This window comes from Schistocerca nitens, chromosome 8 (genome assembly GCF_023898315.1).
Source record: "Schistocerca nitens isolate TAMUIC-IGC-003100 chromosome 8, iqSchNite1.1, whole genome shotgun sequence".
In the NCBI taxonomy this organism is placed as follows: domain Eukaryota; kingdom Metazoa; phylum Arthropoda; class Insecta; order Orthoptera; family Acrididae; genus Schistocerca; species Schistocerca nitens.
In genome coordinates this window covers 384,639,551-384,653,666 of record NC_064621.1, presented here as the reverse complement: position 1 = coordinate 384,653,666, position 14,116 = coordinate 384,639,551, and the positions used below count along the sequence as shown (strand labels likewise).

General features: G+C 40.3%; 1 protein-coding gene across 1 annotated transcript in view; it reads right to left on the bottom strand.

Annotated features, from left to right (window-relative positions):
* The window catches only part of LOC126198416 (probable E3 ubiquitin-protein ligase HERC1), a 747,204-nt gene that overhangs the window by 291,700 nt on the left and 441,388 nt on the right, over positions 1 to 14,116 (bottom strand). Inside the window, exon 40 of the mRNA XM_049934719.1 lies at positions 2,104 to 2,249. Within this exon, the coding sequence (XP_049790676.1) occupies positions 2,104 to 2,249 (146 nt within the window). The remainder of the gene's footprint in view (positions 1 to 2,103; positions 2,250 to 14,116) is intronic.

The following is a 14,116-nucleotide window of genomic DNA, read 5'->3' as shown; positions in this document are numbered from 1 at the left end:
GACTCTGGTGTGTAATGATGGATCCAGGTTTCATCAGCAGTCACAAATTGGCACAATCTTGCAGATTGTGCTTAAACATCACCAGACATTGAGTTGGAATGTTGTGCTGGATGTGCTTTTACTCAACTGTGAACAATCGTGCCACCCACCTCACACAAAGCTTCTTTTTAGCTGATTCGCCATGCAAGATATTATGTACTCACTTAGTTGAGATGTCTAGTCTCAGCAATCTCACAAATTTTTATTTGGTGATCTTTCATTAACATATCATGAATTTTCTCAATTGTTTCCTTTGTGGTGACCTCAAATTGGATGGCTAGAGCATGCCTCATCTTTGGTGCTTGCCTGATCATGATTAAATATATTAATCCAAAAGTGAATGGTTTTCAATGACAGTGCCGAGTCCACTTGAACTTCACCCAATTCTGTTTTGATCTGTGTGGCAGTCCAATGCTTCAAATGAAAATATTCAATAACAACACAGAACACGGAACTCGGTTTTCTCCATTTCCTATCACAGTCAACAGACTGACCAATTCAGCCAGCTGTCAACAAAGAACAGAACTCAGTACATTGTTGAAATTCAGAACTCTGTACATTGTTGAAGTTCTTTACACAATCTTTGGAGTAATTGACTTTACCGACTTTGAAGAAGCATCACAAATATTCTATTTGTTCCCAAAAAATTACCAGACTTATCAAATCATCCTCATATCTAATCATCCTCTTGTATGTTTCTACCGGCTATACCAGAAGTTCCATCTCCTGAAGCTAAGTACACATCGGGCCGTCAGTCTTGCAAAACAACAACATTGTGTCACGTATATAAATAATTTTCTTCTTCTTCTTCTTCTGTAGTTGCACTATGTTTCTTAGACACAAACGTTTCCATACTATAATTTTAGTTATAATGTTAACAGTGTGAAAAATACATCAGGTCAAATCACTACATCATAGCAAAACCTCATATATGCAGTCATGCGAATTGCCAGAGTAGACCACAACAGCACCGAAGTACCACTAATCTTATGTTACTTCCCCTTAGATTACTAGGGGAGAGGAAGCAATTACTCACAATGAATGGGCATTGAGCTTAGAAAAATTATATTAATTTGTTTCATTACAAAAATCTACAAGTGCACAAATTATTCTACTAGTGTATTCTAACTGCATTATAGTCTTCGCAGAAGTCACAAAGTCCACAAGTAGTTCCTTGTTATTGCAACTTGTGCCTATTTGCCGTGCTTTATCTTCATTATCACACCAACATAAAAAGCATTATTTCCGATAAAGACTATGAAAACTGGAGATAATTTCACCAGCCTGTTACGTACATACATTATTTTATCCTATACTGGCTACAGCATGGAGGGGGGGGAGGAAGAAGTCAAAGAAGTCCAAATGGCTCTGAGCACTATGGGACTTAACTTTTGAGGTCAGCAGTAACCTAGAACTTAGAACTACTTAAACCTAACTAACCTAAGGACATCACACACATCCATGCCAGAGGCAGGATTCGAACCTGCGACCGTAACAGTCGCGTGGTTCCAGACTGTAGCGCCTAGAACCGCTCGGCCACTCCGGCCAGCTTGGCTATAGAAGAAAAGTTCATATCACTTCTCACTTCTACTTTGAACAGAGTTCATAGCATTTCCTATCACAAATATATTTGATAATATAATGAAAAGGACCTGTCCTTTTCAATCTGTTGTTACATCCATCCTCGATTTTCCATTGTTAGAAACAGATTTGAAGATTTTTACATAACAAAAAATTGGAAGAGGATAAAAAGGGGGAGTGAAGTATAAACAACAGAAATACTGTGCTATACAGATATGCACGTGCCACCAAGACAATAGCTAAATCTTGGGTGAGTGTTTCTGGGCTAAGAATTTCACTGCTCTATTATGAACATGTTTATCACAGTATCATTTATTAACACTACAAACATCTTGAAAAAGTCAGTCACCAACACTTTACTGATTAAACCTTGATTTTTAATTTTAAATGTCAATAAAATACTATTTTTACTCTTTGAAATTAGCCTTCCTCACAAATTGTCATTTCACTTTAGGACTGACCAATATATCTGTATATACATACCTCTAGTCTAAGTAAGAGATCATATGGACTTGGACTCATATTGAATGATGAACGATTTTCGCTTGGATCAGAATCAATGCACGGGTTCTCTATCATCCACGTAGCCAGTTCATTAATTGTACGTGCTGACATTTCTCCACTGCTTCCTAATAATTGAACAATAGTTGTCTGTCACTGATTGTTATTCTAGTGATAAAAATAACATAGATACAAAAAATATGGTTATATAAAATACTTACATAACTAAGGCAAATTATTTGTTAGTTAATTTATTACATAAATCACAAAATATTATATGACAAGTTTGAAGCTTCTAAGATCTACTTCAATGTCTGCATCTTATTTTACAGTGATATTTGTCACAGTAGCATGACTGTAATATCCACCAGATCCAATCTGGTAGATGGTTCAAGGATGCTCTCCAGATTTGTGCATCATAATCTGGAAATAACGATATCACACAACAGAAGGTCATGAGCTCTTTCCCACAGAGCCAGCAAATGCCAGACATAATTCATTATGGTGCTGAAATTCCATCAGTCACATCCCTCCCTCAATGTTGATGGAACTCCCAGATTGTGAACTGGGAACTGTTTCAGAGAGAGATTGATGATAACATTCAGTGGATTCCCCAAAATCCATCAAATTATGGACAATTTGTGAGTGTGATTGAAGTTAATGGAAGGAAATATAATTCTAGTAAGTTTTCAAAGGAGTAAAAATCCAGACGGTCTCAAGAATGTGATGAGTTAGATGCCAGGTATCAATAATCTCTCAGTGTCACAACAGCTGATGACAACTTGAGAGCTCTCAATAAGAACAGAAGAAGAAAACAGCAGGACGACTCAATTTTACACAGTGTAGTCACAGAGCCTCGAACCTCTGTAGAAAACGTGGTACAGACCCAAGGTCATTAAGCACAGAAACATATGTGAACACCAGTTCTGTTACATCCAGACTACTGGAGATTACGGAAACTAAAATAGACAAGGCACACAAACTAATCATGAAAAATTAGTTGTACGTAAAGAGGTCCCATCTAAAACTACATGACTTCTGCATTGAAGAATCTGATATAGCCTTGAACATGCAAAATGAATAAAGCAGCTGGATTTGATGGAGTATATCCAGAGTCTCTTATAACCATAAAACCTGAAACAAAATTGTGACACACAGAATTTTTTAATGAGATTCTGAGAAATGGAAAATCATCAGTCTTTCAAACACTCTCTTATAATTCCCATTTTGAAACCAGTCCAAGAAAGACTGGTGCTTCTCACTACCAACCAGCACTGACACTTAGCATTACCTATAAGCTATTAGAAAGGCTTATTCCAATAGCATTCAAGAAGCTATTAATTAAATCATCTCCACCGGGCAAGGTGGCTTTTGGAATAGTGGAGTTGCTCCGACCATGTCTCAACATTGACAATGGCAGTAGAAGCTGGATTTCAATGAATTTTCAAATCAGCTGAAGTTTGTGGGCATTAAAGCACTGATGGAGGAAGGGACTGATGTTGAAGCTTACTGAAATTATCTCTTGTCAAAAGCTGGCATTTCTAGTGAACAACATGCTCTCTGATACACACTTCAAGGTGTTCCTGATAGACTAGCAAGCAGATAGAGGGCTGTAAATAATGGCCAGCTTCATGGATCAGTTCTGGCTCCCATTCTGTTAAACTGTATAGCCATGACATACCAGACACCAATGATCCTTAGAATGCTAATACATAAAAGGAGTTACAGGCAACATCATGCAAAGTCCAATTGATCAGAGGAAAGAGAGCCTACAACAAGGACTTCCTCTTGAAGAAAAGTCCACAAAATATGCCATAGAGACAGTGGAGGTTGAGAACAAATGATTAAATGTCCTTTGCCACATTGCTACCACGGATAAAATGTGAAACGCAGTTGACAGCCCGCATGTCATTCGTTAAAACAGCCAATAACACAGATGGTGAACATACATTATAAGGTAAGTAGTTAAAAAAAAGGGCATTTGGTCAGGAAATGGAGAACCATCAAAGGTTGATGACAAAGAGCGCAAATGGTGATGGTTAAAACAACAGTGCCCAAATCACAACCTAGCTAAAATGATCTCCTCACTGCGAAAGGGCCATGACGAGGTCAGCCAAGCAGCTGGGAGAGGTTTAATTCACAGAATCTTGTTCCCACGAATGGAAAACCACTGATGATGCCAAAGTGACTTCACCTGCTGACAGATGCCAATATAGAGATCATCGGAAGAAATGGAAGAACTAGCAAACCATGGTAGTAGGACTGCAGCCTTGGCAGCAGCATCACCAGCCTCATTTCCTGTCAGGCTAACATGAAAACCCACCCAAACATGTCAGTGCCTCCCTCAAGATTGAGCAAGTGGAAGCTTTCTTGGACCCACTGCACTAAGGGATGGACTGTATACAGCACACACAGGCTCTGAAGGGCACTGAGAGAATTGGACACGATTGAAAAGTCTGTGTCACCGGATGTACTGGGTGCCCTGACAGAAGGCGAAGAGCTCTGCTGTAAAGATTGACCAGCATTCTGGAACCCAATTCTGAGAATCGTCGGTGCCAATGATGGAAGCACACCCAACACCACGGTCAGTCTTAGAGCCAATCAGTATTCACAAAGTTACAACTGCTAAGTTCCATGCAAAGGTTGAGAAACTTACAGTGATAGACCGAATCTGGAGTAGTTTCCTAAGAAGCGAGTAAAGTCCAAGATGAACATGGGCCACCGCACGAAGCCAAGGTGGTGAAGGGTTCACACCCATCAGGTAAGTGGCAGATAGTGTGAAGTTAAGCTGCCGGAGCAGTAGCCAAAAGCAAACTTCACGAGGTAGCAGAGAAGAGGGACGTGCCCCATACTGGCGGTCAAAGGACTCATAGGCTGCCGAGCAAGGTAGACAAATGGTATGCGTATCTGCTAGGAAAGCCAGTGTGGCAGCAGTGGTTTGGCAGCTTCTGCATAGAGACTCTCAACTGGGCTAGCCTAAGTGGCACCAGTGGCCAAACGGATTCCATGATGGTGGATTGTATTTAGACAGATAAGATGGATGGACATGCAAATGCATGAATGAAATAATTATAGTCTAGTTTCACACGAACAAGGAATTGGAGAAAACAGAAGAGGGTGGTCCGATCCGCTCTCCAGAAAGTACCGCTTAGGACACGTAGGATGTCTATCAGACGCCATACAGCAGGTGGCCAGGTAAGGTACATAAGAAGACCAAAAAAGTTTTCTATTAAGCATGAGCCCCAGGAATTCGGCAATTTCAATCTTTAGCAAAGAGGACAACGCTCAGGACAGGGGCCTGAGGCATCGTGTTTTTCTGAGTAAAGGTGTCCGTCAAGGCAGAACCCATACATACCTTGAAAACTCTTTCTTTTAAAAATTCCTGAAGGGAACAGAGCAGGTGACCTCAGGAGCCCCATGTGTAGAGACTATGGAGAATACCAATACTCCACGAGGTGTCACAGGCTTTTTACAAATCAAAAAACACAGCCACAATCTGATATTTCCATGGAAAACCATTCATGACATGGGTCGACAAAGTTACAAGATGGTCAACCACAGAAAGGCAGGCTCGAAATCCCCATTGTGCATTGCTTAGTAAATTGTGAGACTCGAGCTACCTTACCACCTGGGCATGAGCCATACATTCCATCACCTTGCAAACACAGCTGGTGAGAGAAATAGGGTTGTAGCTACAAAGAAGGTGTTTCTCCTTACTGGGCTTAGGCGTGGATATGACAGTCACTTCATGCCAGCATCTGGGAAATGTACCATCTGCCCAGATGTGGTTGTACATACGAAGGAGAAAGTGCTTGGCCACAAGAGAAAGGTGCTGCAAAATTTGAATGTGAATATCATCTGGCCCTGGGGTGGAATATCAGGGTGAAGTGAGAGCACGATCTAGCTCCCTCATAGTTAAGGCGGCATTGTAGCATTCACAGTTCTGAGAGAAGGGTATCACCCAAGCCACCTCCACTCATTTCTGATGGAGGAAGGCATGGTGATAGTGGGTGGAGCTTGCAATCTCCACAAAATGGTGGCCCAAGGTGTTTGAGATAGCAATAGGGTCCATAATGATGTCATCTGCTATGGTCAGGCTGAAAATTGGGGAATGGACTTTGACCCTAGGGAGCCATCGGAGATTGGTCCATATGATGGAACAAAGAGTGGAGCTGTTAAAAGAACTAGAAAATGAAATTCAGCTAGCTTTTTCACTATCTGAAGAATGCGATGAAACTGCACACATAACTGTGTGTAACGAATACAGTTTGCCAATGTAGGATGATGTTTAAATATGTGGAGAGCACATCCCTGCACACAATTATATCAGTCCACCAAGGAACCAGCACATGGCACAGTAAAAATGAAGTGCATGGTATGGAACATTCTGCCTGTAAAGATAATGTTCGTAAGGTAGTCTACCTGGTCATCACAACTGGGAAAATTTTGTTTGTCAAAAGTCACCAGAGAGGAAAAAAGCCTCCAATAGGTCTAGGAAAGCTGCCAATTGGGTTTACATGTAGGTGGGTAGGAGTCAGCAATCAGAAACTGCATGAGAAATGGTCACTCGGGTATGTGATACAGAGAATGGACCATTTGAGACAACAGGCAAGCTGGGCAGTGCAGAATTAGAGGTCCAAATGGGAATAGGTGTGCATGGGGTCCAAAAGGAACATGGGTGCTCCAGTACTAAGCCAGATGAGGTAGAGTTGACTGCGAATGTCAGCAAGGAGAGCAGCTCTTGGACAGGTTCTGGGAGAGCCCCAAAGGGTATGGTGCGCATTAACATCACCAAACAGCAAAAAAGGAGGGTGAGAGAGTTGCCCAATAAGCTGGAGGAAGTCTGCTCTGGTGACACATAATGATGGACAGATGTCAACATTGCAAAGAGAAATGATAAAGCAAGAAAGGAAAATGTAGACTGCAACAGCTTGCGGCTGCCACGCGCCTGCCATTGAAGACTCACTGCTACAGGGCGCAGAGGCTGCAGTATCCTGTTCCTTGAGATGTACAGACATGTCGGCAGTATCTCTGGGTTGGCCTTCAGATTCCAGGGCAGAAAAGCAGTTGGTGGTGCGCGCCGGTGGAAGGGAGGTCAGCTGGGTAAGGTATCATGCGGTGACACCGTGGAAGAGGGTCTCCAAGTCAATGAAGGAGAAAGTAGTTTGTCTTTGTTTAATTTTTTTGAGCCTTTGCGGTCGGCAGATGAAGACTCGTATGTTTGTTGGCTGGAGGGATGTAAAAAGTCTTCACAGGAGAATTTCTTCAGCCCTTTCTGGCCTGCTGGTTGTGTAGCAGGTGATTTCACCACCAGAGGTGAAGATTTGGTGGCTTGTTTCACAGCTGGAGGCAGAGAAGACGGGGGTGCTAGCTTGACAGTGGGCGATTTGACAACTGCAATGCTGAATTTGAGGTCGCAAGTTTATGTGGCCATGTTCTTTGTAGAGCAAGGTGTAGCAAGAACAGTCTTGTAAGTGCCAGATGGTAAAACGCAGGGCTTTCAACTAGCCAACAACGTATGAGTGACAGTATAAGGCACTTTTTCTTTCACCTGGATGGCCCATTTATCAAGATACATGGAACATTCCCAGGAAGAGGCTGCATGGTCACCATTGCAATTGATACAGAGGGGAGAAGGTGGCAGAGAATCACCCTTGACAGCATCCCTACCACAAGTAACACATTTGGCCATGTTTCGACAACATTCAAGTGTGGTTTTAACCTTGATATTGGTAACAGCGCATCAGATTTATAATGTATGGTCAGACCGTGATGACTCCATAACCTGTTTTCATCTATGGTGGAAGCACTACTCTATCAAACGTTAGGAAAAGTGTAAGTGTGGGCATTAATGTTGCATCAGTCTCTTTCATTACTTGATGGACAGCAGCGATGCCTTGATCAGAGAGGTAAGTTTGAATTTCTCTCTCATTCAGGACACTGAGCAGGCTAGTGTAAGTAACACTACAAGAAGATTTCAGCGTTTGATGGACCTTGACGTGGACAAGGTAGTCGTGGAAGAGTGAAGCTGCAAGCAGTTGTTGGGCTTGTAAATCAGAAGTGGTCTCCAAAAGCAAAGTGCCATTACATAAATAAGAGCAGTATTTTACAGGGCCTACAATTGCATCTACATCTTTCTGAATAATAAATGGGTTAACTGTAGCAAAGGACTGAACTCCTCCGGTACATGTTACCACGAGGAACCAAGGTGCAGTTGGATTACATTTAGTAGACACAGATTGAGAGGGTGATCAGCCCAATGTGAAAAAAATCTGCCTTGATTGCCAGCAGCTCTGATGGTGTGCTGCTTTCAACTGGGGGCCGCATCAGATGGGAGCTCACCCTCGTAGGTGATTGTTCACACCCCAGGTCACACCTCCCAAACTTCTGACAGAGGGAGCAATTGGCAATTTAGGGAGGTCACAGCTCAGGAAATCACCCCTCCCTGTGCCTGGCCTGTACCAGGGGGTATGCGTGAACCCTACCTGTCGATTCAGGGTTGGGAATTACTTGTAACCCAGTCACTTGATAAGTGTCAGATGTGTGGGCCAACCTTTACGAGTGTACAGGAAGAAGGTAGAAACAAAGAGGAACCTCAATTGCTGAAGCAGAAGACAAATAGGAGACGGGAAATGAAGAAGGAAAGAAAGGAAGAAAAATCAGTGGTAAGACTGTTCTGATGTCAGGCTACTGGAACTTCAGAACACATTCCCAAAAATATCCCAGACATGTCCCCCATGGGAGGGGAAAAAGAATAGCAGAAGGATACAGATGCAGCTTGGAAAGGGGAAAGGTGCTGCAAAGGCTGGGGCCCCATGGCAGCCAAGCACAAACTCACCAAAGAGTGGTGAGCCCCCTGGGGGTAAAATTCTTATAAACCCTGAGATTGTACTGAGAAGTGATTGAGTTATTACTTCCATAAATGGAGACTTAAGACTAACTCACATAAAACTCAAATTATTGTATTACATTTAAGTAATAAAGAAGCCCAAAGGAAACCACATGTGAACTTTGACTGAACGAAGTACCCCAATCCAGTATATCTAGGAATCACTCTGGATCAGTCCTTTACGTTCAAATGACAATGCATCAAGTTATGTAAGAAACTTGGCTCCAGATTGAATCTACTTTGCAGATTGCTGGGGACAGTCTTATGTGGATGTCAACACTCAATGTTCTGCTGCGCTCATTCTTGTGTGTTCTGCTGATGAACAGTGTGCTCCTGTGTGGGAAAACAGTGGACACACAGCATAGCTGATGTGCAGTTTAATGATTCCATGAGAATTGTCACTAGTACTGTTAGATCTACTCCCAGTCAGTGGTTACCTGACTTAGCTAACATTTCTCTGCAAGATGTGAGGAGGAAATTAGGTATGGTAAACTTGCTCAAGAAGATCACTTCTCATACAAACTCTCCCTTGTACAATTCCCTGCAAGAGCTACCAACAACTCGGCTGAATTTAAGCAAACCATCCTGGATTGATTCAAACAGTATCAGTTATTTTGATGTGATCTCCATTACCACCAACAGTGGAACAAACATCCATTGACTATGCTCAACTGATTCAAGATTCAACACAGATAGGCGAGGGATTCCCACAACTGTGCCAAATGAGGTCAATGCTTGTGTCTGTATATGTGTGGATGGATATGTGTGTGTGTGCGAGTGTATACCCGTCGTTTTTTCCCCCTAAGGTAAGTCTTTCCGCTCCGGGGATTGGAATGACTCCTTACCCTCTCCCTTAAAACCCAAATCCTTTCGTCTTTCCCTCTCCTTCCCTCTTTCCTGACGAGGCAACCGTTGGTTGCGAAAGCTTGAATTTTGTGTGTATGTTTGTGTGTCTGTCGACCTGCCAGCACTTTCATTTGGTAAGTCACATCATCTTTGTTTTTAGATATATTTTTCCTACGTGGAATGTTTCCCTCTATTATAACCATATATATATATATATAAAGATGATGTGACTTACCAAATGAAAGTGCTGGCAGGTCGACAGACACACAAACGAACACAAACATACACACAAAATTCAAGCTTTCGCAACAAACTGTTGCCTCATCAGGAAAGAGGGAAGGAGAGGGAAAGACGAAAGGATGTGGGTTTTAAGGGAGAAGGTAAGGAGTCATTCCAATCCCGGGAGCGGAAAGACTTACCTTAGGGGGAAAAAAGGACGGGTATACACTCGCACACACACACATATCCATCCACACATATACAGACACAAGCAGACATCTCACAAGCAGACATCATCTTTGTTTTTAGATATATTTTTCCTACGTGGAATGTTTCCCTCTATTATAACCATATCATTAATTTGAACCCAACAATTACGTTTGTTATTGTCGCTGTTGCATTTCGAAATCTTTCCTGTCATCTTATTTTCTCTTTATTAGGTCTTTAAATATGTCTGCTTGTGAGATGTCTGCTTGTGTCTGTATATGTGTGGATGGATATGTGTGGATGGATATGTGTGTGTGTGTGTGTGTGTGTGTGTGTGTGTGTGTGTGCGCGCGAGTGTATACCCGTCCTTTTTTCCCCCTAAGGTAAGTCTTTCCGCTCCCGGGATTGGAATGACTCCTTACCTTCTCCCTTAAAACCCACATCCTTTCGTCTTTCCCTCTCCTTCCCTCTTTCCTGATGAGGCAACAGTTTGTTGCGAAAGCTTGAATTTTGTGTGTATGTTTGTGTTCGTTTGTGTGTCTGTCGACCTGCCAGCACTTTCATTTGGTAAGTCACATCATCTTTGTTTTTAGATATATTTTTCCTACGTGGAATGTTTCCCTCTATTATAACTATATATATATATATATATATATATATATATATATATATATATATATATTTTTTTTTCCTTCGTGGAATGTTTCCCTCTATTATAACTATATATATATATATGCTAAAATACAAAGAAGGAAAATGCAAACACAGAATATTGATATATATATATATTTCCTTCGTGGAATGTTTCCCTCTATTATAACTATATATATATATATGCTAAAATACAAAGAAGGAAAATGCAAACACAGAATATTGATATAATGGAGCCAAAAGATTTCTTCCCTCAGTCTCAGTCGCAGTCACAGTAGGGGGGAAAAAAGAGAGAGAGAGAGAGAGAGACAGAGAGAGAGAGAGAGAGAGAGAGAGAAGATTCAGAGGCAGGTATACTAACACACAATCAAAGAATTACATCTTAAGATATGCTGGTGATGTAGCAGTCCTATCTGAAAGTGCAGAAGATCTTGAAACCATATTAATTAAAGTGGATAAGGTTGTTGCTGTTGCTGTTGCTGCTGCTGCAGTCTTCAGCCCGAAGATTGGTATGATGCAGCTCTCCATGCTAGTCTACCCTGGGCAAGCCTTTTCATCTCCACATAACTACTGCAACCTACATCCACTCCCCCCCCCCCCCCCCACACACACACACACACTAACATAGTTCCCTCAAATACTAAACTAATGAGTCCTTGATCTTAGTGTCTCAGAATGTGTCCCATCAACTGATCAATCCTTTTAGTCTAGTTACACCATAAATTTCTTTACTCCGCAATTCTATTCAGGACCTCCTCATTAGTTACATAATCCACCAATCTATCTTCAGCATTCTTCTCTACCACCAAATTTCATAAGCTTCTACTCTCTTCTTGTCTGAACTGCTTATTGTTCATGTTTCATGGCTGTACAAGGCAACACTCCACACAAATGTCTTCAGACTACTGAGTGGCCATAACGTCTGTTATACTTCATCTGTAAACCATACAGAAGGCTTGTCATCACATACAAATTATTCTAGCTCTTATTCCAACTACACTTTCCTAATCTTTATTACTCAAAGTCAACTTTTCGGATCACTGATGATAACAGCATAATTGGTTTCTGGGGAAACATTTTCTTCAATGAAAAATTCTAAGTTTTAAGATTCACTAAAACCATGTACTATTTGAAATTCAAACCTGATAACAGTTGTTTGTTTTAGAACTGACCTACCTATTTTTAAAGCACTCATTCCCATTTTTCCAATGAAAATCTTACTTTTTCCAAAACTTCGTGTTTCAAAATATACTCATATTTACATTTATTGTAGTTTGGAATGTTCAAACCTTAAATTGTAATCATGTCAAAATTCCACTGGTATAGTTTTGTAGCCTTAATTTTTCTGAGCACAAAAATTTATAACTTTCATAGAATAATTTGTTAATATGTGAAAAATATCTATTAGAAAATTTAAAAGCCACTTGTTAACCACTTTAACATCAGTACATAATGTAAATCTATATTCTATTCTACACCTTATCTGATGTTTATTTTATTATTGGAGATGAAATTACCCAGTATTTTACCATTTCATGAGTTCTGGTCTACATGTCACTTTATACAGGCATTGCACGCAAAGCAGCAGTCAGTTGCTGCTCATCATGCAACAAGAAAACATGTACACCAGTCAATTTGGAGTCATTCTGTGTTCAGTTCTCATTACGTAACATTCTGTGTCAAGCATTTGCAGAATATAGTTAGTGCAAGGTTCACGATGTGCTTGTGCTACACTGTGAAATTTGAACAAGATGTAAAAGCACATGTCAAAAGTGCATTAATTGTTTTATTCAAATTGCGTGTGAACCTGACCTGGATGACAAAGTCACACAATGAAAAAGAAAGGTAACTAAAATTTCAATCAAACTGAAAGATTTGTACGATAACATTTTCATCCTGTCAAGGCAGGCAGTGCATTTGAAGTGCTGTTGTGTAGTACAATCCACTTGCTATGAATGATCCAATTTGATTTGGTTAAGATTAATATTACACCTACAGTTGAGAAATATTTATAATATTGAAAAATTATGTCAGCTGACAGGAGGGAAGGTTATAAGATTCACAATGAACACAGCTACTTGCTATGTTACTACCAGCACTTTTGAATCCTTGAGTCTGGATGTTCAGATAACTTTTAGAAAGAGGGACAAATAAAGTACATTTTTAAATTAATTCAGGCTGGCAGGGATTTCAAATTTCTTTCTTTATGTCAAACAGGAACTTGTTGAACATCTTCTTATCAGACTATGTGACTATATTACGAACTGTAGAAAATAAGGCAAAGTCAATATGAAAATCATTTTGTGTCTTTGCAAATCATAGTTCAGTATAAACTGATTTTACTGTCAGCAACAAAAATGATTAAGGAGTATATGTATCAGAATTAGAGCAAAAGAATTTAAAAATCTTGAAAACAGCTTCTGCAAGACATACAGTTACCTGCTCTACACAATGTTCTTACTTCTTATTTCTACCGAATAAATGCTTTATTTACATATCCAGACATTAATTTCATAACACAACTGGAAGTGGAAATACTCAAAATAAGCCAACATTTTTTTATTTGGGTCAATGCAGTGTGAGATGCTTTTAGAAGCAAAAAATACTGAACTGCACTTCTTGATTTGTTTATTTGTGGTTGATTCTGTTTTAACTTGTTATCCAACTGGACCCCAATAATGAATACCCGTATTTCAAATTTGACCGAACAATGCATTATATTCCGTTTTTGAGACACTTGTACTTTATCGTTGCTACTAATGGTGTTTATGGTAAATATGATTTCCACAATTTTCAAGACACTGACTTGATATACATAACCAAAATTAGAAGACTGTCCTGAATCAAGTTTCCAAAAATTATAAATAGTTATTGTTTTTGCTATGTCAATTCCTATGCATAATTTCACACACAAATGCCTTTCTCGGTGCTGAATTCCTTTACTGCAGTCTTTGCAGCACTTAAATTTAATTAAAGGAAGGGAGGAAGATCTGGGTTTAACCTTCCACCTACGAGAAGGTTGTTATGGTAATGCACAAGTTCAGATAGAATGAGGATGATAAAGGAAACTGACTGTGTCCTTTTCAAAGGAATCCTAATGGTGTTCATCTTGACTGATTTAAAGAAACCACAATGAGTGGAAAAACAGATGGCTAAGCACATATTTCAACTCTTATCTGCCCA